Genomic DNA, 25,990 nt, shown 5'->3' with positions numbered 1-25,990 from the left:
TATCCATTAGGTTAGGGGAATTTCAGTTACAATACCATTTTTGCTTGGATATAAAAGAGATTCTCAGAAAATCTGTGCTGTAGATTATACAAGCAAAGAAGCAACCCTCAAATATTTCTTATATATTAATTAATATTTACATTAAGAATTGACTCCCAAAAAGGGGGTCCATTCACCACATCCAAGGTAAAAAGGCATATTTTAAAAGATCGGGATTTTATTAATCGATATTAGATCATTCAAACAAAGGTCGATTTTAATTGGAGAATCAGTTACTTTAACCCAGCCCTACTTTCTGCATTAGTTTTCTGAACATTATCCCATTTTCCCATTTGTACTCTAGCAAATTTCAATGTGGGAATGACTATAAGCACCATCCAGAACGACATCATGAAGAAGAGGATTGTCATTGCTGCTCGAGACAACTGGGAGAACTACTTCACCCGCCTGTTCCCTGTGAAGGTGAGCATGACAAAAAGAGATATGTCAAAGTTGGAGATAATGAGGAGTGTAAAGCATCTAATTTCATAGTCTATATCGACGACGTTTCATTTAGGGAATTGTTCCAGTGCCGCCGACATTCCGCCGGATGTCCCTCATTTTCGGCCGGATGTCCATCACCTTCCACTTTCTTTCTTTTAAACGTACACATGTTCCACCAAAACAAGTTCCTTCCCGAGGCTATTTTGCAGAGACACCGTTGCTCTGTCCGGCGCTTAGCCCTGCCCATGACGATTGTGATTGGTTTAAAGAAATGCCAATAAACCAGAGCACGGTTTTCTTCCATCCAGGAATGCTGTGTGGACTAGCCAGACCCTCCTCCGCAGCGCTGTGGAGGAAGGTCTGGCAATGCGATAATTATTATTTATATATAATATATAATAATTTTATGACATTGCATGGCATTGCAGCCTTATTTGTTTAGCATATTTTAAACACAGAAGCAATTCAAAGTGATTTACAAAGGAAAATAAAAGCATTAGAACAGTCAAAAGCGATAAACAATGAAAAACTGAATTAAATCAATTTTTTTACTCTGTTCTTAGAACACTAGCCTGGCTCCGCCCTCCTACGTACTTCCGTTCAATTTTCATTTTCCTTCAGTACTACACCTGGGGTTGCAGTATATTCGCGGGTTTTCTCCGGTCAGTTTTTTACCTTTCCACTCAGCTGAGAACGATGACGTTGAGGTCGTGACGTGCTCTAGTTTGAGCTGTAGTTCTGTAATTGCGGCGGAGAAAGATGCGAGCGAAGCCATTCGGTCCGTTGTGACAACGCTGCCGAATATCCAGAAGTTAAAGCCCGAGCAAGAACTTTTTTTGCTGAGTTGTGTTGGTGGCCATGATGTTGTGGCCCTCCTCCCCACGGGGTTCGGGAAAAGTTAGATTTTCCAGTTCGCTCTGTTAGTGGTGAAGGAGTTGGCTAAGGCTAACGCTAGCGATGCTAAGCCGACGTCACGACCAAATGTTAGCGATTGGTTATGGCAGAACCAATAGTACCCGCCTTCAAGGAAGTTAACACTTGTCAAAATGACTCTCTGTACAAATGAAATGTACGAGAGTCTGGTAGGACCAGGCTAAGAACACACTTCACACAGGCCTGAAATACACACACACACACACACAGAGGTCCTATACTTGCACTATTTGAGAGATGTCAGAGTGAGGGGGCTGCTGGACAGGCACCCCGAGCTGCTGGGGGCTTGGTGCCTTGCTCCAGAGCACCTTGGCCATACCGAGGAGGTGAACTGGCACCTTTACAGCAACCAGTCCACACTCCGTACTTTGGTCCGTGCAGGGAGTTGAACCAGCGACCCTCCGGTTCCCAACCCAGCTCCCCACGGACTGAGCAACTGCCACCCACAATCAAAATCTCTTCAACCAGTAACTGGGAAACAGTGTACAGATTTAAGAACAGGTGTAAGGTCCTTTTGTTAGAACTCTGGCAGCAGCGTTCTAAATGAGATCTTTTTGGGAAGAATGGGAAGAGACCGTTACGATTGTCCACCCTGCTGGAAATGAATACGTTTCTCTCAAGCTTGTCTGGCCATGAGACCTCTAATACTTGCTATGTGTTTGAAATGATAAAATGTTGATGAAGTTATTGCCTTGATGTGGCAGCTGAAGCTCATCTGAGTCCATTACAACACAAAGATTTCTATCTTTATAGCTCTAAGCAATACCTTACATTCTTTGCTTTTTGTTGCCAAATACAATGACTTCTGTCTTTTCTTTATTTAGTTGAAGGGATTTTAATTGCGTCCAGCTATTTACTTGCTCTAAGCATTGAGAGAGTGAGTCTAAAGGACCATAGTCACTTGGTAAAAAAGCTACGTGCATCGTTAATTGTCTGCATAGCTGTGATTAGCAACATTATTGTCGTGTATGATTTGACCTAGATGGAGCATGTACAGGTTTAATAATAGCAGCCCATGAGTGTACTTTCTTTTTGCCATCTACTGTACATCATGAGGTTAAAAATACATTTTTTCATGTTCTGGGAGATGGGTCAATCCTAAGAGGGATGGATAGGCACATAAGAAGCTTTGTCCAGACTAGTTTAATGATAGCCAGACAGATTATTTTAAGAGGATGGAGGAATGAAGGGGTGCCGTCAATCCAGGAGTGGGCTTGTGAGAGGGCTAGGGTGGGGGCGTTTGAAAAAATGTCATATAAACGGTTTGCCAGATTGGATGTCTAGACTAGAAAATGGAGAAAGTAGCTGAACTTTCTGGAGGACTCCTAAGAAGCTTTGTGCTGGGGAGAGATGTGTGTATGATGGGCTTACGGTGTTGTCATTTATGTTTATTTGGTTTATTGTCTATTTTGTTACTATTTTCTTGAAATGTTGTAGTAACTTGTGTCATCTTTTCTTGATTTTTGTCTGGGTGGGTGGTGATGATGGAAGGGGGTGGATTTGTTCATTTTGTGAGTTATTTCTTTTGTTAACAAATAAAAAATAAATGTTAATCACACAAAAAAACTACACTACAATTACAAACTACACTTTTATGCAGAAGGGGGAAAACACTTAATGAAATCATTCTATCGTTATGTAACTTATATACAATATGTGTTTTGTGGGCTCTTACAAATGTTTGTGAGAAGAGTTCCTAAGTGTGTAATTTCTAAAACGGAAGACTCATCTTCTCATGTGATTTATCTTAACAACGAACCTCACAATATGTGTATATAATGAACACAATTGCTAACATGGTGGAAATTCTACAGTGCGGTGCTGCAGAATTATTAAGTGACAAGGTTATTTTATTGTGACAACATATCCAATATGTCCAGGGGCTACCAGCTGTCTCGTTCCAAGCGTTAAGGTCAATTAGTTGTTGCCGGACCACAAACCACCTACGAATTTTAACAAGCATCTCCTCTGTGTATGCGTTGCAGTTGGACAGTGGGGATGCTCAGGTTTTGGGTGTGTCTTATCGTGGGATTCGTCTCCTGAAAATGGTCAGAGCATCAGGCATCAACCCCAAACACCTCCATCTGCTCAGAAGCTACAGGTAAACATGCAGCCTACATACACAAACACAGCTGGAACGTCATTCCCTTCTCGGTTTCATCCGTGGTTCCATGTAAACTGGTTCAAGTCTTATCTCCAAGACGGGAAGTTAGTTAGTTAGTTAGTTTTTATTTCTGTGTCATGCTGAATATTTGGCCCATCTTCAGGGGCAGGGCTAGAAAGGCGGCATGGGGTGGTGACAGTCCTCCCTGAATTATGATTCCCCCATCCATTGGGCTATAGTGCTGTCAATCTGATAACTGTGATTTCCATTGGATTAGAGTACTTCACAGACCTAGTCACATGACCAATTAGGGTTTCTATGATGACTATCCAAAATTCTGATATAACAGAACCAGCACTGGAATTGTTGCAGACTGAGCCTATAGAAAACGTGTATTGTATTGGATGTACAATATACAATTACAATCAAGTTACTTTATAACCCTTCATTATTTTAGAGTTTTAAAGCTTTTTTGAAACTCAACAGAGACGTACACTTTTTCAACTCATTATTAAGTTCATTCCATAATTTAACCCCCAAAACTGATACGCATCTATATTTACATTAGTCCACACTTTACTAGTTTCAAAGATAGAAAACTGTCACAATTATAATTACCTTCTGTTAATTAAAAATAAATAAAAATGAATACAGACAGGAAGGCCATTGTTCACACATTCTGTTATTATCATTTTAGATTAAGTTGTCATGGACACTGTCTACTACTCATTCTCTGCTTTGTACTGCCTATCAGTTGTAGTGACTTTCAGCTCATGTTTCTTGCACAGAATGTTAACTCAGGTCTGCATGAATGCAGTTTTGCAGAGTTGCTGTCCGTTGACCTGCAGGGTGCAGACAGAGTGGAACTGGAGCTGAAGAGTGAACAGTTGGTGCTGCAGTCATCCAGAGCACCGCAGATCACCGCCATGATTCGCATCTTCCTCGAGGAGCTCATCAGGGTAATTCTTCGCTCTTAAATCATCATGCCATCATCTTTCTATTTGATGCTTTTCTAGAATATTTTGGCCACGTGACATCATTTTAGTCCACATATCACCCCCATCCCTGCTTTCTAGGACTCAGGCTATGTGGTTGCCCTGAAGAGCTTCATGACGGATGACAAAAGTCTGCTCAGATTCAGCAAAGGTGACATCATCAAACTGCAGCCAATGGAAGGACTTCAGACAGGTGAGGTCATTACTTGGATGCTAGACATATGTTTATGGTATTTTTTAGTAGGCTTGGGCTGGTGTTTACATTTTCAAACCTGTTTAATATCAAGCCAAACACTGGACCAGACCGGTATACTGGATTTTACCACTAGGTGTCGCACTTGTCTCAGCCGCTACCAAGTGAGACTGATGAGAGAGCCCATAATGAGAGTGTAGTGACTCCAGTCCACTTGGTGGCGGTAATGCACCTCCAAGCCATGACTTTTTACCTGCAGTGTTGAGGCGTTTACACTTTGCATCGTATTTGTTAAATCACCTCTTTTGTCAGCTTGATGAAAGAGATGAAAATGTTTCCAAATCCGCGCAGTTTTGGTTTTCTTTGAGACTAACTCTGCCATATATCATCCCATCACCTCAAAAACACATGGACGTTCTAGTAACAAACACAACATGTGCCGTTCCCTCTCCCACCGCTACTGAAATGTGATCTCCTTCATGGCCGCTCAGCTCTGCAGTAAATTTCCGTCAGCCATACCGTTAGTTTGTCTGTTAATAAACAAACAAACCATCACATTTGTATGATCCCTTAGGGTACCTTGCATCAGTTACTCTTCCAGCCAAGCACATTTTACGGTTTATGGTTGACTGACCTTAGAGGGCTTTCTATGTTCCAAGTGAACAGGTGTTTAAAACCATGTGACTTTGGACCACCTGTCAATGCCCAATTGCACCACTTTGCTGATGCTAGTGAAGTTGGATATGACATGGTAACATACCTGAGATTACAGAATAAACCAGGTGATGTACCTTTCATTCTTGGAAAAGTCAGAGTGGCCCCACTAAAACCAGGAACCATTGCTCGTTTGGAGCTCACTGCCGCTGTCTTAGCTGTTCGGGTAGACAAGATGGTAAGAGAAGAATTATCTTGTGGAAAGCAAAGGAAACATGGATGCACTGCAAGGTGGAGTCCACTATTGATGAAGTTGATCCAGAGGTCAAGAAGGAGATCTCTACAGAACAGCAGTGCAACCAGTCAGCTGATCAAGTATTACTCTGATTGGAAGAGACTGAAAACTGCAGTATCATGGATATTGAAAATCAAGAAGGCTCTGCTGGAATTGAGTCGATAAAAGGAAAAAACTTCTGTTGGATACTCCTCTGCATCTCAATTACATTGATTGATCGAAAGCCAGAAGCTTAATGGGACAAGATTTGTCAACAGATGACAGATGGCAGAAAATGCTATCATCCAATTCTGCCAAAAGGAAAGATTTAACGATGAGATTTGTGCTTTGTTTGGAAAATCTGTGAAAAAGAGTAGTCCCATCTACAAGCTCAACCCTGTTGTAGGAGACGGACTGCTGAGAGTTGGTGGAAAGCTGTCCAGGGCTGCTATGCCAGAAGAAAGCAAACACCCAATTATCCAGTCAAAAGATCAGCACATCTCCATGTTAATCCTCCGACATATCCATGAACAGATAAGGCATGGGGGGAGAGAGAAATCACATCCTCTCCAGGTTGGGGGAAAAATATTGGATCACACATGCCAATGAAGCTGCAAGAAAAATCTTGTCAAGTTATGCTTTTCGCAAGCGTCACAAAGGAAAAATGTGTGATCAAAAGATGGCTGACCTGCCCAAAGAAAGAACTACTCCAGACTTAACTCCATTCACAAATGTCAGGGTGGATTACTTTGGACCAATTGAGGTAAAGCAAGGCCATTCCTATGTGAAATGTTATGGAGTCATCTTTACGTGCATGGCAAGCAGTAGAGGTGTTGAAATTAATCAAATAATCGATGCATCGAATCATCGAATCATGGACATGGACGATGCTGCATCGATAATCGGCTGGGCCATAATCGATTATTTCTGTTTACAATTTAATGTATGCCTAACAACATTTCTGTTTACATATTCTGTTATGTTTTGCACATTCAGGAAGTGCCATGTGCTCAGTGCTGTAGTTTTATGTATCCAATTTATTTAGTGCTCTAATGAGCACTGCAGAATGTTTTGTTTTTGAAGCTTGAAAAGCTATGAATTAAATATCCTATATGGCTTTAATAGTAAAAATGTATTTGACGCATCGTGATGCATCGTGATGCATCGAGATATCGAATTGAATCGCTGACATGATAATCGTAATCGAATCGGGAGATCAGTGAAGATTCACACCTCTAGCAAGCAGAGCCGTTTATTTAGAAGTGGCACATTCACTAGACACAGACTCTTGCATCAGTGCGATTCGTCGATTTATATGTCGGAGAGGCCCAGTGTCACATTTCCGCTCAGATAATGGCACAAACTTCAGAGACGGAGCTAAAAAGAGCAATTGCAGAATTGAACAATGGGACAATTGAAAAGGCTTTGCTGCATGTATTTACTGCAGGACATCAAGTGGAGTTTCAATCCACCAACAGCTTCACATCATGGCGGTGCTTGGGAAAGCATGATCAGGCTGGTTAAGAAGGTGCTGATATCTGTTTTAAACCAACAAACTTTAGCTGATGAAGCTTTGGTCACTGTCTTATGTGAAGCTGAAGCAATCTTAAACCATCGACCCATTACCAAAGTCTCTGCAGATCCTAACGATTTAAAACCTCTGACACCAAACCATCTTCTTACATTGAAAAGGAAACCAAGTTTGCCTCCGGGACTGTTTGATCAAAAGGACCAGTATGTAAGAAGACGATGGAAACAGGCACAGTACATTTCAGATTTATTCTGGAAAAGATGGACAAAGGAATATTTTGCTTCGCTACAGGAAAGGCAAAAGTAGAACAAAACAAAACGTAATCTTGCAACAGGAGACATTGTTTTGTTTGCAGATGCCACAGCCCCACGAAATTCCTGGATAATTGGAAAAGTAATCAAAACATTCCCTGACAAGTCCGGCATGTACAGATCTCCAGACAAAAACAAACATTATTGAAAGACCATTGACAAAATTGTGTCTATTAGTAGAAAATGAATTGTCAGCATAAAAAGTTGACATGCTAAGCAGACTCTAAAAACATTTTTTGAATAATGGAATTTTGTTTAAGGTAGCCTAATTTTGCAGTTTTGAAAATGTTTCATTTAAGTTTTATATGGCTCCATGTATGTGTTTGTTTGATTGTTATGTCTTATATAGCCATATAAAATTGGAGCCATTTGATTGGCAACCAGCGTGTGACGCTGGGGGTGGAAAAAGTTTATTTTAATGTGTCGTAATTGGTTCAGCTGTGTTGCGCACAGCAAGGTTACAGTTTTTTGACCGTGGTTAGGTGTATGGTGAAAACGTGGTTAGGTATATGATAACGTGGTAAGACTAAAAGAAGAACTATTATTTTGTTTGATTATTTTTTTATTTAAAATAAATGGATTGTCATATCCAACTTTAAGTTTGAACTCTTGGACAACAAGTTATTGATTGGCATAAACACGCATCTACACCGATGCTACGTGTTAATTACCGACCAAACAAAGGAACAAATGTGCACCAAAAGCATTGTCATATTGCTTATTACCAGTGTTGGGCTGCTACCTGGAAAGTTTAGTGAGCTAAGCTAACATTACCAGTTACTATACATTAAATGAAGCTTTACTACACTAAAGCTAACATTAGTAAGTAAGTAAAAAGTAGTTTACTCCTAGCAAATTTTCTATAAATCCATATAACAATACATGTCTGTGTATGGCGGTGGGGTCAGTGATTCTCAGCAGTTTTATTTGAGACTGCAGCAGAAAGCGCCGCTGCGCTTGAGCAAAATTAAATCGTGACAAATGCCGGTTCAACCGGTTAGCATAAAAGCTAACCGGTTTAGCCTCGTACACTGGACCGGACCGGTGTAACCAGAAATCGACCCTATTCTAGTTTTTAGTTTTAAGTTTTTAGATAAATATGCCTTATTATGTTTGTTGTTTAATGGATATCAAAATCTCCATCACATCAAATAACATTTTTGTGTGCGGTCCATTAGGCTGGTGTTTTGGCTCCAAAGGAGGTCGCTCTGGTCTCTTCCCAGAGGACCTCACCCAGCCATCTGCGGCCCCAGACTACCACTGTATACACCTTGAACGACGAGATGACAGGAGGAAAAGCATGAGGGGCACTAGACCTGTCAGTCCATCCAGGGGCCCGTCTCCAGGTCTCATCAGCAAACACACGGGCAGCACTGATTCAGGGCGACCCCGCAGAGAGGCCTCGGCCCCAGGATCGGTTCAGAGATCAGTCCAGAGCTCACTCCAGGGCTCAGTCCTTGACTTGGAGATCCTCTCAGGCATGGCTGAATTTGCCATGAAGTACTTTAGGTATGATAGAAGAATGATAACTGTTGTTGTTGATTTTCTTGGTTTAAGTTCATAACTCTTCGTGACTTATTTTGGGCTACCATTATTTGTTTATTAAAGAGCGGGGACTACAGGTCTGCCAGTAACTGGAAGGAATTTTTCAGAGGCGGTTCAACACACAGGGGTAAGACTGTACAATCCCTCTAACATCATATATATTACCTCTTTAAATAAAGTGCTGTCAATTGGTTTTAATGGTTCTGCTTACAACAGTTGTCCGTGGTTTCAAATCAAGTCCCCAAATGGTTGTTAAAGGTGTCCTACAAGGATCGATATTAGGGCCCTCCACAATTTACTATGAACATACTGTAAATAATAATTATTTTCCAATCTAACATTTTATACTAATGATACTATCAGATCTACTATAGAACAGGCCTTCTTCAGAACACTTGCTTTTTACCTCCAGACTTTTATTCCTTTTAAAGCTTGTTATAAACTTCAAAATGATATATAAAATATCAGAATTTCACAAGAGCTTCGAGCTCTGATATTTTTACTCTGATCCAAACTCTTGAAATTATAAAATTAAAATATTTTCTTTCTTTTTGTAAAGATTATTTTTGTGCATGTTGTCTTTATTGGAAAGCTGATAGTGGCACCCATGTACTTAGAAATGTGGTTAAATAGCAGATTATCCTACAAATCTCATGTTGAACACCTCACTCCAAAATTAGACATTCTAATTGGATTATTATATTGGAACATAATTAATCTTATTGATGTCAATTATACTTCCTAAATAAATACATCTCTGACTTCATCGGGTTTTGTTCATCCAGGTTCCCATACAGGAGTCTCTCATTCTGTACAATGATCCTGAAATCAATGATTTATCTGTCCAGTGCTTCATGAGTGAGTGCATCCACACTAACCACACTAATGCACACTGAAACCACTGCTATTCTGTTCCTCCGTCATCCTCCCATTTATCTGTCCCTCCAGACCTGATGCAGTTCATGGATGACATGCCAATGAAGAAGAATAACACCCAGTTAGACTGCATGCGCCACATCTTACTGGTCAGTTCAAACAGTGTGTCTAATCGACTGCATTTATAGAGTGTCTCTGAGTTTGACAAACTTCAAATAGACTTTGATGCCATTTATAGAGTTTCTCTCTTCTGTTCAGTTAGGGAAGGAAAAGGAGCTGCTGAGAGATGAAATCTACTGCCAGGTCATCAAGCAAACCACCAACAACCCAACCAAGTAAGTCATTTATTTAGGTTGTAGGTAACCGTTTCAATACATGTTATTTCTGAGTATTAACAGGAAATAAATTAATTCAAATAAATTCGTAAATTAACCAAATATCAGTAAGTCAGTCTTAGTAGGCAACTGGTTAAAACTGATATTTTCAACAAATGAAATAGGTTTAAGTCCTTGCAAATGCCTCTGTGCTCATGACATACAAAAGTATGACATGCTTTAAAGCTGTTAACTATGGATCAAATGACTATGGCTAATAGGAACGTGGTCGCTTATAGTGACAGACACTTATCGCCAACTCCCTCAGCTGCACAGAGCTTTTATTTATTTATTATTCTTATTTTAGTTGGACAGATGACAGTGTAGAGGTAGATTTGAAAGTTGTTCATAAATAATTTTATTTATATGTGTACAGGCTCACCGACCGCTGTCTGCTCTGAGTGCATCCACCTCTCTCTCTTACGAAACGCTTTAGTCAAATATTTTCATGATATGGTCATTATTATATTATAAAAGTACGCTAGGAGCACACTCTCATACAAACTTTAGCATTGTAAGGGTTTAATTCGAATTCAAAATGTTATTTTCTGTGATGTGTTGTCTTCACAGATCTTCCTGTACCCTCGGCTGGCGGCTGCTCAACGTGACGACCGGCTTCTTCCTCTGCTCTGGTACTCTGCAGCCGTATGTCGCGCGTCACCTACGCGAAATCTCTCAGGACTACGAACATCCATACCAAGGTAGAAGAAACACAAGACAATACATACACAATACCAGGGTGTGAAATGAATGAAATAGCACAACGTGGTCTCAACATAAAACACAGCGTTTTCAAGCCGGAGAGCTGAGTTCACTTCGCAGCGAAAACAAAATACTTTCACCCAGGAAACGCTTGTTTGTTCCTCGGGAGTGTTTTAATCCAAATCCAATCTTTTTTACTAAACTTAACTTAGTCGATTTGGTGCCTAAACTTAAATGTCATCGCCGCGTGATGCTCACTTTTTCTGGCTAAACTCCACTAGCACGACCCCTGAAAGGAGCGTCATCTGGCGGTGCCAGTAGCCGGCTCACAGTCACCTATTGGCGGCTAAACAACTGCTGCTGGTAGACAGAGTCCTGGAGCTCTGTAGTGGCTAAATACAACCAGCAACTGCTGCTCAGATTTTATCGTTCTATGGCACTATGTGTTCACGTTACAGCGCTTTACTTAGTTTAAAAATACTTCTATTTTAGGTATATAATTTATGGTCTATTGGTAAAGTAGCATTGATCACTTTGAGGGGGGGAAACATTTTGTCTCCATCGGGGATACAAATAATTCAGCAGAAGCAGGGATATGTAGACCAGAAAGGCTGTAATCACACCCTGCACAATACCACAAAAGTTCTTCACAAGTCATTGTAATGTTGAAAAAAAGCCTGCTTTATTCAGATGTGTCTTTCAGTGCACCCACTCTTTATAACATGTGTCTACGCGTGTGTCCTCAGAGCTGGCGTGTGTGTGTCAGGATAACCTTCAGCGATCGCTCCGTTTTGGCGGCCGCCGTAACATCCCCTCACACGTAGAGATGGAGGCCATTCTGGCAAGTTAACCCACACACTCAAGCAAATAAAATCATGGTGTATTTCAACTGTCCCATTCCATCATCATTATCTGCATTTACAACCCCAACTGATTCTGAGTGTCTTGGCTTTCTGCAGGCTGGCAAAACATCTCGACGTTTTCCCATCCAGCTGCCAGGAGGAGTGGATTTCCCCGTCAAGATACGCAGCTTCAGTGTAAGATTTATTCATACCTACTGATTAGAGCCTGACTGATAAAGTATTTTTAAGGCCAATATCGATACAAATTTTGATGCTCTTTGGATGCATTTATATAGACTTAGTGGTCCCTAATACTGTATTAGTTTTTATATAGACCTTAGTGTCTATGTATCTGAGTTCTTTTATATAGATTGTGGTCTAATACTGTATCTGGTTTTATTAGGCTTAGTGGTCCCTATACTATCTGTTTTTTTGTGCCAATACTATTGAAGTTTTTTATTGCTTAGTGTCCTATATGTATCTGTTTTTTTATATTGTGCCTATACTATCTGAGTTTTTTTATATTGTGGTCATTCTGAAGTTTTTATATTAGTGGCTAATACTGTATTAAGTTTTTTATATAGCTTATGTCCTAATACTGTATCTAAGTTCTTTATTAGTTGTTATGTATTGTTTTTTTGTTGTGCCTATTGTATTAGTTAAATTGTCAATTCGTTTGTGGGGGGGGGGTGTGGCCTTGACCAACTGCCACTTTGCTCGTTTAAAAGCCATGATGTCTCTCTCTCATGGGTGGGCCAAATTCTCTGGGCGGGCAAAGCAGAGAAAGGGGAGGTAACGTTTCCCCTTATGATGTCATAAAGGGAAGATTCCAGATCGGCCCATCTGAGCTTTCATTTTCTCAAAGGCAGAGCAGGATACCCAGGGCTCGGTTTACACCTATCACCATTTCTAACCACTGGAGGACCATAGGCAGGCTGGGGGAACTCATGTTGTTGCTAAAAAACCTCATAAAGTTAAATTTTCATGCCATGGGACCTTTTAAGATATGAAACTTGTGCGTGGTTTGGTCAAATATATCTTTTATCAACTAGAAATCCTGATCATCAAATGATACACTACTGAAACTCAGAGACAACCCATACTGTGATTTCTGCCCAGACAATACCATTGCTACTTTTTACCATATGGTGTGGCAGTGTCCAGAGGTCAATAGATTTTGGCATAGTGTTTCATCTATCATGTCTAGTATCATTAAACGACCCATCCCTTTCTTACCATATTTGCTTCTGCTCAATGACACATCGTCTCTAAAGCTAACTATTAACAATAGGCGTCTTCTTTTGGCTGGTTTGACAGCCGCCAAAAGAATGATAGCTTGTCGCTGGAAACCACCACATACATTGTTAGTAAAGAAATGGCTTTCTTCTTACCGGGATATTGCTCAGCTAGAGCTCTCTACAGCACGTTTACATGATGCCAAAACCTCGAATATTGATTGCTGGTCAGAGCTATTAGAGAAAATAAATGAAATAATGTAGACAAGGTCAGACTTTTTCTACTGTTAACATTCTGATTGATTGATTTGATTTGATTAGACTTTATTGTCTACCTTAGTGGAAATTTGTCTTCGACTTCTCCGACAGATATACATCAATGACACCAATTTAAAATTACATTAAAATACACAGTTAACAGTATAACACTAATACCATCAACATGCAACAACAGAATGGAAAACAGTGCAGACGATTAAGATAAGGTAAGTTTCGATCCACAATTAACACATTTCAAATTTTAAATTAAGTTCATGTATGGCATGGGGAATAAAACATCTCTTATAAATGTTTCGACTCGCCCTTGGAACCCTGAATCTACGGCCAGATGGAAGCAACTCAAACTCTAAGTTTAGTGGGTGTAGGGTGTCTGCTGATTTGTTTTATACATTTGCTTTATTTATATTTTATTAAATTTTTTCGGAATGTGCATCTAATGTATACAATGTATAATGTTTAAATGTTGTGCATATTTTTCTAAATAAATATTAATTTATCAGAATAATTTATTTATCATTATAAATGATTCTGATAAATAAATATAAAAAAATGCCCATACCGATAGTTGGAAAATGCCTAATATCGGCCCGCCGATAAATCGGTCGGGCTCTACTACTGATCTATGAACAAAACCAGAGTTCTTTTGTGTATTATCAATATCTCTGTGGTTTTGTATTTTCCTCCAGATGGCAGCCAATGTGGTAACAGAGATCTGTAAAGAAATGGGCATCTCAAATCTCGCAGAATTCAAAGAGTTCTCCATCATCGCCAACCGACATGGAGGTAAATCAAACTGATAGTGTTTCTAATGAATATAGAATGTACAGTTAGACTCTACAATGATTTGTAGATGTGAGACAGTCTTTGGACTTTAGATTAAAAAAGGCTTTGTTTAGCTAGTTGTATATAAGAAGTCTCTATCCTGAGTTAAATGTGATTCCTCCTAGTTTTACAGGTAGATTCAGTGTCTTTTCCACTGACAAAACTTCCAGAACATATAACTCTAAAAAGATTTTTGTTTGTTTGTGTGAATTAGCCAAATATAAAGGGTCATGTCATCCAAATTACATAATTTTGCATTTTCTCACTAAGCTCTAGTAGTACCTATCAGAGGTGTGGAATCAAGACACACAACTTGGACTCGAGTCGGATTTAAGTTTGTATCTGATGACTTAAGACTCGACAAAATCAAAAAGACCTGACCTGACTTTTTGAATTGAATTGAAGTGGCAATTGGGGCAGCAGTGGCCTAAAGGTTAAAGAACCGAGCTTGTGACCGGGAGGCCGTCGGTTCACTCCCCAAATAAATAAAATCTGGGTGGGGAAAGTGAAAGAGCAGCACTTGTCCCTCCCTCATCACCACCACTGAGGTGCCCTTGAGCAAAGCCCTTAACCCCAACCGCTCCAGTGCAGCTGCTCAGTGGCCAGCAGATCAGACTGTGGTGGTACTGGGCAGCTTCCAGGTATGAATGTGGAACTATGTGAATGTGATCAGCACATTCTAACATGCGAAACATCCAGCTCAGAAATGACAAATGATTGTACAGACGACAGTAATACCACACCAAGGCTTGTTTTGAAATGTTGTAATTTTGATGGGGAAATACACATTTACATTGTTTTATTAAATTTAACAGCAACCTTCCTCCCTGAAAACAGTGTCCCCCTTACTCTGAATAACCTATCAACACTTTGAGCTCATAGTGGATCAATCAATCAATCAATCAGACTTTACTTTTATGGCACTTTTCATACATGTAAATGTAGCACAAGGTGCTTCATACAGTATCCCTCCCACCACACATACACACACACAAACATACACACACACACACACACACATAACACAATATCCCTCCCCCCAGCCCCATTCACCCACCTACCCCTAAATCGACAAAAATGAATTCATTAAAAAATATATATGCTTAAATATATAAATAAATAAAGGCTCTAAACAGTGGCTAATACGTACATGAACTGTAGGTTGTTAAAAACAATCCATAAAATACAGATACGTAGAATAAAAACCATTCACCTTTATTATGTTGGGGTGGCAGCAGAAATCTCAAAGAGAAACCTTTAGACACTTTAAAGATATTGAACATTATTAATTGAGGGAACCTCTTATATGCCATATTAGGTCCATGTTAAACAGATAAAATGATGAGAAGTGAGCCAGATGAACAGATCAGTGTCCTGTGCTCATCCTCTGTCAGATGGGATCATCCGTCCCCTCCATGCTGAGGAGTATCTGTTTGACTTCCTGCTGGACGACGGCTCCATCTTCCTGTCCCTGAGAAGAGTGCTGTGGAGTCAGCCTCTGTCCTTCAACAGTGACCTCTACGTGGCGTTCCACTACCAGCAGGTGACAACCACACACTGGAACTAAAGATGGAGGAAGGAGTCTACACTTCCTCCCACTGTACAAAAAGTGAAGCCCAAATCTCCTGAATATGGGCGCTGTCATCTTTAATTTTATTCCTTTTGGAGCCAGAGTCTGCGCTGTAGTAGTCTGTATTCATGACGCTCCACTTCCAGGATTGCTTCGTTGTCGCAGGAAATTCCGCCGAATGTCCCTCGTTTAGGCCGGATATCCGTCACCTTCCTCTTTCTTTGTGATGGCGTTCTAATGCTGCGTTCCAGACACCATTTTTATCCCGTAAGTTACAACTTCAAGTCACGACTCACGACTTGGTAGCGTTCCAGTCACAGTCACGACAAACCGCTTCTAGCCAGCGTTAGCTAGCAGCTACCTAACGTTGACGATAGCTAGCGCTAGCTGATACTAGCGATTTCTAGTCGGCGACATATTTTGGGCTTCATTTAATAAACATAACCTGTAGTAGTACACAATGGTATGTGTATTGTTTTGATGTGTAATGTTATTTTATGTTGTCTATTTATTTCTATTTCTCACCGTTAATCACCGGCGTCTGTACAGCATCAACAGGGGGCGCCATTGGTCGCCAAAATGACTGAAACCATCTTTGGAAAACATTTATTTGAAGTGTACTTAGATTTTTTTTTTTTTTGTTTTTAGCCCATGTCCCATCCGCTAACATGGAGGGGGCATGGCTTATGACCTATTACTGCAGCCAGCCACCAGGGGGCGATCCAGATGTTTTGGCTTCACGTGTCAAACGCCGGGCCAGTGCAGATTTTGATCTGGCCCACATATCAATTTAGGTTCACAATCAATTTCGGCCCATCTAGTTTTTGCCGCGTTTTCCAATGTTTATGTCACTTATGCGACATTTTTGTCACTTTCTCCGACCTATTGGGCACTTCTTTTCTATGTTGGCTGGGGAACTTTTCTCCTGACTTTTTTAGGACTTTGTGTTGACCAAACTGTAAGTGAGAAGACTATATGAGACATGCAACAATACAGTCAAAGATATTAGAATTTTCGATGAAATAAAAGCCTGTCAATAAACTGGTCTGGCCCTTGATGTGATTCTCATTTGATTCCGAGTGTGGCCCTTAGTTAAACTGAGTTTGACACTCCTGACTTATAGCCTGGTGACAGGAGCATTATTAGTACATCCACTGGTCCATCTCATTGTTATCTCTGTGTGTGTGTGTGTGTGTGTGTGTGTGTGTGTGTGTGTGTGTGTGTGTGTGTGTGTGTGTGTGTGTGTGTGCGTGCGTGCGTGTTTGTGTGTGTAGCTCCTGGGTGACTACCTGAGTGGGCAGCTGTCGCTTGCATCTGCTGCAGGTGGTTCCTCATCCGTCCAGCAGATAGCAGAGCTGGCAGCCCTGCAGCACGTGGCTCAGGGACTGAAGGATCTGCCCTCACTGTGAGTCCCACACACTGACACTCACAGTAACACAACACTGATCAGTTTAGAAACGGAAGACGTCGGGAGACTGGACAGCTCAACAGAAATCAATCCAACTAATGTACCACTAAGATATAAAATACACACATTCCTTAGTGACTGACTAAACTCTCAAACAATCAAATGTGTAGATAGTGGCTTCTTTGATTCCTCCCACAAATACATATGTGAATTGCCTAAGCCCAGGTTACTCCGTTTTTGAACCACTTTATGTAGGATAACTGTGTTTAAAGGTGCCGTAGGTAAGAGAAGATCCAGGATTTAGCCAAAACATTTGAACATCGACAACTTCTCAGGGAAAAACAGCTAAGATGGCTCTGTCCAAAGTTTAAAAAAACACCTACCAACAGCTCTAAAATTCACTGGTTCACACAAACAGAAATGTAAAAACAACAGTTAGTAGTTTTTAAGGGAGTTCCATGCTGGAGGTACAGTTCTAGTTGTAGACATTTTAATGCGTAAATGTTACATTCCAGCTGATTTAAATAGCTAACGTTACTGAATTGTGTGAACAGTTAACTTCATTTAAAATTTAATTTATTGATTTATTGCTCAGCCCAAACTAGCGTTAAAGCTAAGCAAAGGCCTCCGTTTTTGGCTAACTGCACATTCAGACAGTAACGTTATGTGAGCTAATGGTTAGAAATGAATCTTTTCTTATCGGTCTGTTTTATTAACATCCATCTTAACTGTTTACAACCTGGGAAAAGTGACCCGAAGTAACGTTAGAAGCACCTAATTCCAACTTTCTCATTGTAACTGTACTATTGTGTCTTGTGCTAGTGCAAAATCACGTTTGATCAGACAGCTTATTTGTTACTTGCTTGTAATTCCAATATTCTTTGGAGCTATACTGTAATATTGCAGATTACATTGTTATGAAAAATAAATGTATATTTATGTTCTATTTATAATACTGTTCATGTTTCAAGGTGCAGTAGGTAAGACTTATAAAACTAACTTTCTGTCATATTTGCTGAAACTGACCCTATGTTCCAGTAGAACTACATGAAGCAGGTCATTTAAAATCTGGCACCACCGCTCCCTGTTCAGATGAACCAGTCAGGGCCAGGGGAGGTGTCTAACTGCCTGTCAATCACTGCTCATGCATTCATTCTCCCTTGTGGGGGGAGGGGCTTAGGAGACTGTTTTGGGCTTTAGCAGAAAGGGGGGAGGGACTGAGAAGTTGTCGGATGTTCAAATTTTTTGGCTAAGTCCTGGATCTTTGCAATCCTACCTACAGCACCGTTAATGAGGGTTCCATACTATGCAAATAATCGCATGCTTAATTTTAATTGGAGTGTTATTTTGAAAGAATTATTATTATTTTCGAGAAGATTAAGATTTGCAAATAGTCTAATCATATGATAAATTTATTTTCCCTAAAAGGTCCTGGACATAAAGGGACATTATATATTAAGGTGTTACTTTATTAATTAAAAAAAGTGTTCATAATTTAAAATGAAGAACATTTGCATTTCATTTTGACCAGAATACAAAAAGCCATACATGTCGATGTTAGTCATTTTGTTAGCATTATCTGTGTTTTGGATTTACATTTCAAATATTCAGGGAAGATTGTCACAGAAGTGAAATAAATGCAGTAAATGCCACTGTTAACTATACTTTAAAAACATCCCAATATATCACCTTAAGCACAGTATCGAAATATATTGCAATATATTGAATCGTGACCCATGTATCGTGATACGTATCATATCGCCAGATTCTTGCCAATACACAGCCCTACTGTTGTCATCACTGAACGCCTAAGTTTCAGTTAAGGTTCTGGACCACAAATCACACCACATTCTTTACTGTTCATTGGTATATTTGAATTACTGTGCAGAGGTTTGGGGGCAATACTTGTGTAAATGTACACTGTAATCACTATCTATATTAAAAAAAAGAGCCATAAGGATAATTCATAATACATGTTACAGAGAACAAAATAAAAATAACTGAAATTCACTGATTCATTTTTAATGGGAACAAACAATGTATAAAGCAATAAACAGGGGTTCTGTTCTCACAGATGATTTATTTATTTGTTTACTTACATTATTTATTTTCTATGGTGAATATATATACATGGGTAAATATGTATGTTTTCTTTTTTATACACTCTATGGTGTAAATATAAATTTATTTAAAAATAAATATACATATGTAGGAAATAGTAACAAATGTGTCAAATATATGATATAAATATGAAGCCATTCATGATGATTATTATACAGGGGGGCTCAGGGAGGAGAAAAGGGGGATTAAACAAGCTTCTGCTTCTTCCTATTCCTTTTCATACATGTTAAATTAATATTTAGTTTTAGTTTTTGTTCTTTTAGTTTTTATTGTATTTTTTTTTTTTAAATAAAGCATTCATTCATTCATTCATTCATTCAAGTTGACTAATATGCCGACTCTTTATGTGGTCTAAGTGCTGATTGTATTTCTGTACCAGGCCGGAGATGAAGGAGTACCTGCCCTCACAGGACGGCCTCAGCAAGAAACACGAAGAGATCCACTCCTTCTGTCTGGCCCACATAGCTGCCATGCACACCCTCAGCCCTCAAGACGCCAAAATACAATTCATTGGTGGGTAGTGTCTCTTCTCTTCTCTTCTCTTCTCTTCTCTTCTCTTCTCTTCTCTTCTCTTCTCTTCTCTTCTCTTCTCTTCTCTTCTCTTCTTTTGTTTTCAGGTGGAAACACTAGCTTGGGGAGGTTTTTTCTTTGGAATTGTTCATTTTTGGTCCAAAATACAGAAAGCGAAAAGAGACTGTTCACATTTTATTGAACTTTTTTTTTTACGACGGCAAAGTTGGCCATCTGGCTAACACGCAGGAACCGGGCTCAGGGTGCTGGTAGTGTAGAGCCAGTGCCGGTTCTGGAAGGACTGGTCAAGGCCCGATTGAGGGTGGAACATTCCTACTACCAGATGATGGACAATTTGCTGGATTTCAGTAATTTGTGGGCTGTAGGAGAGGTGTTATGCTCCGTGGGGGAGGATGGAGAGTTGGTATTAATTTTTGATTAAGAAAAGCACATATTTGTTTACTAGGTTTTTTTTTTTTAAATTTTAAAATTTTGTTTAGGTTTGTCTTTGTCTTGTTTTTTGTTTTTGATTTCTGTGATTGTGAATCTTCTCTGAAAATGGTCCAATAAAGGGACTTTGAAAACCAAAAAAAACCTTCTCTTCTCTTCTCTTCTCTTCTCTTCTCTTCTCTTCTCTTCTCTTCTCTTCTCTTCTCTTCTCTCCTGATGATAATTGTATTTGTCTGCATACTCTGTCTTTCAGAGTTTCTGAGCACCCTGCCTCTGTTTGGCTCCAGCACTTTCTTGGCCCAGAAGGTGAGCCAGCGGGGCTGTCCCTCCCCATGCATGGTCAGCATCAGCCAGGAGGGGGTGCTGTTCCTTCACCCCAAAACACAGGTACTTTCAGCAGCCATAGCACTCAAACACTCTCCTACTAATTACTACTTTAATCCTAGAAAATCGTATGGCGATAAATATGTTATTTTATCAATATTAAAGATTATTTGTATGGAGTCATACTTGGTCCACGTTTAAATCTGGTTGACTGTGTGACTGGGTACACTGGTTTGACCAGTTCACTTTTTGACAGCATTGCTATAGACATCATTGGTGTTGGACATTTTTGCCATATTCATGATATTAAAATGTTACCGTTTTCAAACTGATGTGTTTATTAATTAATCGGTAAAGTAATTCATTATTATAAGGTATACATTTTTCTGCAGGAATGTACCTCTTTAAGGATGTCAATGTCACTTATGTGTTTTGTTATATATTTCAGTGACATTTTAGTTTGTTCACAATGTACCGCCGTACTTTGTTGCACCATTTTTGAATGATGAATCCAGAACAGCTTTAGGGGTACAATTTTCTTCCAACCTGCTTTCCTTAAAGGTGCAATATGTAATACTGACAGCTAGTGTTTAAAATAGTTACTGCAGTACAAATTCAAAATACTGGAGAGAGTCGTCTCCCCCGCTCCCTCCTCCCCAGACTCGAAGTTCAGTAGCTAATGTTAGATGCTGGCTATATTGTCATAAAAGCCCGTGCTCACGCGGAGCTCTGTACCCAACTGACAGGCACCCTTCCTAGGCTTAGAATTATGGCAGGAACCACTAAAAACAGCACAACCTCGCCGTCCTCTCCAGCCGACCTACAGACACATTTCCTCAACTTAGATTTACGATGGGAACCGCTAAAAATAACACTAACGTTAGCTACCTTGCCGTCCTCGCCACCCGACTGAACACACTTTATTGGCTTAGAATCACGGCAACAGTCGCTGAACACACTGCAAACTCTCTTCCCGATTTACAGCCCCCCTCTCATGGCTTAAAATAACTCACCGTTGTCGGCTACGGCTGCTGAACAGGCTACACTTTGTAAACAGCCGTGGCCCGCTTGCCTGGTCCTCCGGTAACGTTAGCGCTTAGCAGGGTTAGCATGGCGGAGTTAGCCAGGACCAGTCGGGATCACTTTACTGGCTGTGTCTCAATTGTTTTAGCGAGTAACCAACTCGGGTACTCTAGCTATATAATTCAATGTGAGTACACAAATGTTGAAATGACATAAAATGCCTGGCCCTAGTGGCTGTGATAAATTAGCCTGAAGCTAATGTTTAGCTACCTGTTCTGGAGGAAATTAGCCAACTCGCCATCCTTTTGGGCTCTTAAGCTGTCTCCATCTTTCAAATACATCTTCAATATTTACCAGGGTTTTGTCACGTCTCCGGTCACGCAACTGTTAGAAACCTGCTGTTTTTTTTAGGTCGGGTAGAATCTATCTCCGTTGATCCTGTTTGTTTGTTTGCTGCTTTCACGGCTGTCCTAACGTTACGGCTGTAGCATGCTGGGTTTACGTGTTTACAGGTATATCTGGCAACCACGCCTGGCTGTCAAACTGGGCCGTTGATAACCACACACAGGCCAAAACATAAACAGAATTTCCGTCACGGAACGGAAATTTCAAAAAGACAATACTGGCATTAAGCATTGTTGTCAGAAAAGAGAGTATTTCATCTAAGCATGTTTCCTTAATATCTGATGACACATTAGGGTCATCAGATATATTCCAGCAGCTGAAGTGAAGTGTATGACACGGGCACCTTACATACAGCCACCTGATTAATGTTTCTTAGATAGATAGATAGATAGATAGATAGATAGATAGATAGATAGATAGATAGATAGATAGATAGATAGACTTTATTAATCCCAAAACTGGGAAATGACTCTGTTACAAGCAGCATGGACATACATACATACATACTCACTCACACACATACAGCAAATACAAGAAATATACTAGAAATAATAAATAAGATAAAATAAGATAGCAAAGATAAAAATGCCAGAACTACTGAAAAAAATCTTCTTAGAGGGATGAAAAAGAATGTACACGTGTAGAATAGATTTTTCTAGCTACAAACATAGTATATATGACAAAAGGAAATATGTATAATATTAAATATGAAGTAACCAATGTGCAAGTAGCATAATAGTGCAAGTCTTTGTTCTGCAGGAGCGAGTGTTTCTGATTCCTCTGGTGGACGTGCAGTCCATGCGCACCATCCGTCCCAAGAAGCAAAGCAAAGTGCCAGCTGTGGACATCAACTATGGCGATCCAAGCCGACCCAAAACAGTCACGCTTCATCTCAAACAGGTAGCAACTTACAGTTGTGTCTACATATTCACGTTGTGTAGTTCCAAGCTCTTGTTACTTTGCGGATTTATAATATTAATGCAAAATAAAATCAGGGGGGAAGCTGCTAAAGCGGTATTGGGATTGTAATTGTTTCTGCAGCTTTGTTTTTCTTTTGTAATATAATGGTTGGAAACACACTTCCCTTTTCACAAGAAAACATTCACAAATATGGTTTAACAAATTGTAACAAAATATACATACAGTACAGCTATAATGTGGTTACGTATCCCTTAGCCCTTCACGTCAATCGACAAGCTTCTGGCAGAATGTAGGTTGGCTCTTTGCTCTGTCTTCAGACAGTACAAATGTAAACAGACACTTTTTTTTTAAAGATTATTTTTGGGGCATTTTTAGGCCTTTATTGACAGGACAGCTGAAGAAATGAAAGTGGGAAGAGAGGAGAAATGACATGCAGCAAAGGGCTGCAAGTCGGAGTCTAACCCGGGCCTGCTGCGTCAAGGAGTAAACCTCTATATATGGGCGCCCGCTCTACCAACTGAGCTATCCGGGCGACCAAACAGACACATTTTGAGGCATATGTCCACCAGAAATAAAAATGATGAAAATGTAATAACGTCCATGCCGGGAATGTCCCTTACAACTAATGCATATATAGACTTTTCAACTTACAAACTAACCTTAACTGTATATGTTTGATCATGTATAGCCAATAAAACATCTTTCTTTTTTGGTGTACTATAAGTGCTTTATGCTCGTTTCATGATCATTCTGTCCCCTTTCTTAAATGTGCAATTTCAGTTTGTGGCAAAAGGTAATGTTACTACGTCAATCATTTTCTATTTACTGGGTTTTAAAACTGAATTTTGAATTTATTAGTATTTTTTACAAATACAGCAGTGGGGTCTGTTGGACCCCAAACAATGTGAAAGGAAGGAAATGTCATCAAAACACCAGGGTTAGGTTATTACAGTTAGATACTGGGAATTCTGGTATATGGTAAAATCATTTGTCAAACATAATCTATTAATAATCCTGGAGATGTATGCAGTCATATCTGATGTAATCTGTTGATATCTCTTTCAGGCTAAGGAGTTGTGCCACATCCTTGCTCTGATAATGGAAGAGTTGATCCGACCATCAGTCACCAGCTCCATTTCAAATCACCAGTAGAGAGAGAGAAAGAGAGACACACACACACACACACACACACACACACACACACACACACACTGACAGACGCACACACAGAGACAGACACACACACACACACACATACCTACACACACATACACGTACACACACACGCACACACACACACACACAAACACACACACACACACACACACACAGACGTACACAGACACACACGTACACACACCTACACACACACGTACGTACACACACACACACACACGTACACACACTCACACACACAGTATTGAGAGCTTTTGTTAATCACTGGCTTCTGTAACTGACTTTTGTGTTTACCCTTTTTGTTAATTTATCTTTATATCTTCTTTTTGTGTAACTTCATAAAGAGTCATGATGAAATGGACCGGATAAAAACCCAAATATGAACACTCAATGCTGATTTTCTCTCAAGCATAATGTTATCTGAGAGGAAAGTAGCTGAACTGTACTACTCTGATTAAAGAGTAATTATTGTATCAATAAACCAATGCCTTAAAATTATTCCTTATGCGCATTCAAATTCTATGACATAATTCTTGAAATGTTAAGTTTGTTAATCATTATTGGAACATAATGTTGTAATGATGTCATGTAATATGTGAATACTTTATAAACGTTAAAAAATATGTTGATTAATTTAGTCTCATGAGTTTATTTTTTTATATTTTCTTACAAGTATGGACAGTTGGAGGAACAATGTTACTGTAAATAGGCATACCCTTATTTTTAGACTTGATCTATGTATGTTTATGTATGTCTATCCATTCACAGATCTATGTATGCATTTACAGATTTGTCTACACATTTACAAATCTCAATACATTTGCAAATCTACATACAGATTTAGAGATTCTTTTACACATTTATGAATCTTATTACGCACACATGGATCGAGATACAGTGACACAACTCTCCACACACATTTGCAAATAGTTCTGCTACAAAACAGTTTTTTACAATCCCTTTGCTACTAATTTCAGAACCTTGATGTAATTTTTCAAAACTCTAGACACAAAACTCAAAACAGTCCTCACTTGTAACAGAGGCTGTCCAATGTTCAAAACATTGCATTGTGCATTCATATCTATCACAGTAATCTGCAAAACTGTTCCCCAATAGTACACAGTACTTTACAGTATATATAAAGTATATATAACGTTTGTATCTCAATCATCAGTGACAAGTTGGCAGAATTAGACAAGCAGTTCCAAGGGCCTGCAAGCATACAGTACAGTACTGTCAATACTGTAAATGGTTTCAAAGGTGGTACATGGGACCATAGAAACAGTGTCTGATAAACAGTAGTACATTACAGTAAAGAAGGATGATGAAATATTACATCAATAGATAATGCAGTCTAATTGGTTAATACTCCAAGCTAATTGGTGACAATTAATCTCGTTATCTTGAAACTTTCATGATCTAAACATGGGATATTCTTTGTCTGTTTCCATACAACTATGCATTACGAGTAATGCAACAGTTACTTATCATTTTGAGCAGTTGTATCAATTGATAGTTAGATGATTGTAATGAAATGAATAGACAATCATCTGAAATGTAATGTGTGAATTGCCTTTTGAAATAGTAGTACTCTGATGTTAAGTTGTGTCATATTGAACAGGTGATCTTTGTTAAATGAACAAATGATCTTAGGTTTATGTGTTTCGTATCCAAGCAACTGAAACAAGTGTTAGAGTTTTGAAAAATGTGCATTTTAATCATTGGTTGTGACTTTTGTGTCTAGAGTTTTGAAGAATGATGTCAAGGTTCTGAAATTAGCACCAAAGTGATTGTAGAAAACTGTAATGGCTCCATAGACCTGTATCAGACTTCACACAGCTCCTTCTAGAGACAGAAAAGGCTCTATACACCTTTTGTACATACTGCAATGTGTTCCACTACTGGAAACACACTTTGATGTGTAAAATC

The 25,990-nt window shown here is 39.5% G+C and overlaps 1 protein-coding gene across 1 annotated transcript in view; it reads left to right on the top strand.

Moving 5' to 3' along the window:
- Window positions 1–24,145, top strand: part of myo15b (myosin XVB) — a 96,220-nt gene extending 72,075 nt beyond the window's left edge. Inside the window, exons 43-61 of the mRNA XM_039787626.1 lie at window positions 344–462; window positions 3,402–3,517; window positions 4,338–4,479; window positions 4,597–4,708; window positions 8,657–8,987; window positions 9,087–9,150; window positions 9,809–9,881; window positions 9,972–10,048; window positions 10,158–10,234; window positions 10,844–10,974; window positions 11,722–11,816; window positions 11,935–12,012; window positions 14,018–14,114; window positions 15,548–15,696; window positions 16,998–17,128; window positions 19,632–19,765; window positions 20,466–20,599; window positions 22,724–22,864; window positions 23,951–24,145. Coding sequence (XP_039643560.1) covers window positions 344–462; window positions 3,402–3,517; window positions 4,338–4,479; window positions 4,597–4,708; window positions 8,657–8,987; window positions 9,087–9,150; window positions 9,809–9,881; window positions 9,972–10,048; window positions 10,158–10,234; window positions 10,844–10,974; window positions 11,722–11,816; window positions 11,935–12,012; window positions 14,018–14,114; window positions 15,548–15,696; window positions 16,998–17,128; window positions 19,632–19,765; window positions 20,466–20,599; window positions 22,724–22,864; window positions 23,951–24,037 — 2,288 coding nt within the window. The 3' untranslated portion in view covers window positions 24,038–24,145. The remainder of the gene's footprint in view (window positions 1–343; window positions 463–3,401; window positions 3,518–4,337; window positions 4,480–4,596; window positions 4,709–8,656; window positions 8,988–9,086; window positions 9,151–9,808; window positions 9,882–9,971; window positions 10,049–10,157; window positions 10,235–10,843; window positions 10,975–11,721; window positions 11,817–11,934; window positions 12,013–14,017; window positions 14,115–15,547; window positions 15,697–16,997; window positions 17,129–19,631; window positions 19,766–20,465; window positions 20,600–22,723; window positions 22,865–23,950) is intronic.
- The last annotated feature ends 1,845 nt before the right edge of the window (window positions 24,146–25,990 follow it).

This window comes from Perca fluviatilis, chromosome 21 (assembly GCF_010015445.1).
Source record: "Perca fluviatilis chromosome 21, GENO_Pfluv_1.0, whole genome shotgun sequence".
Taxonomy (NCBI): Eukaryota; Metazoa; Chordata; class Actinopteri; order Perciformes; family Percidae; genus Perca; species Perca fluviatilis.
The sequence above is the reverse complement of the archived record's forward strand: the minus strand, read 5'-3'. Positions and strand labels throughout refer to the sequence as shown.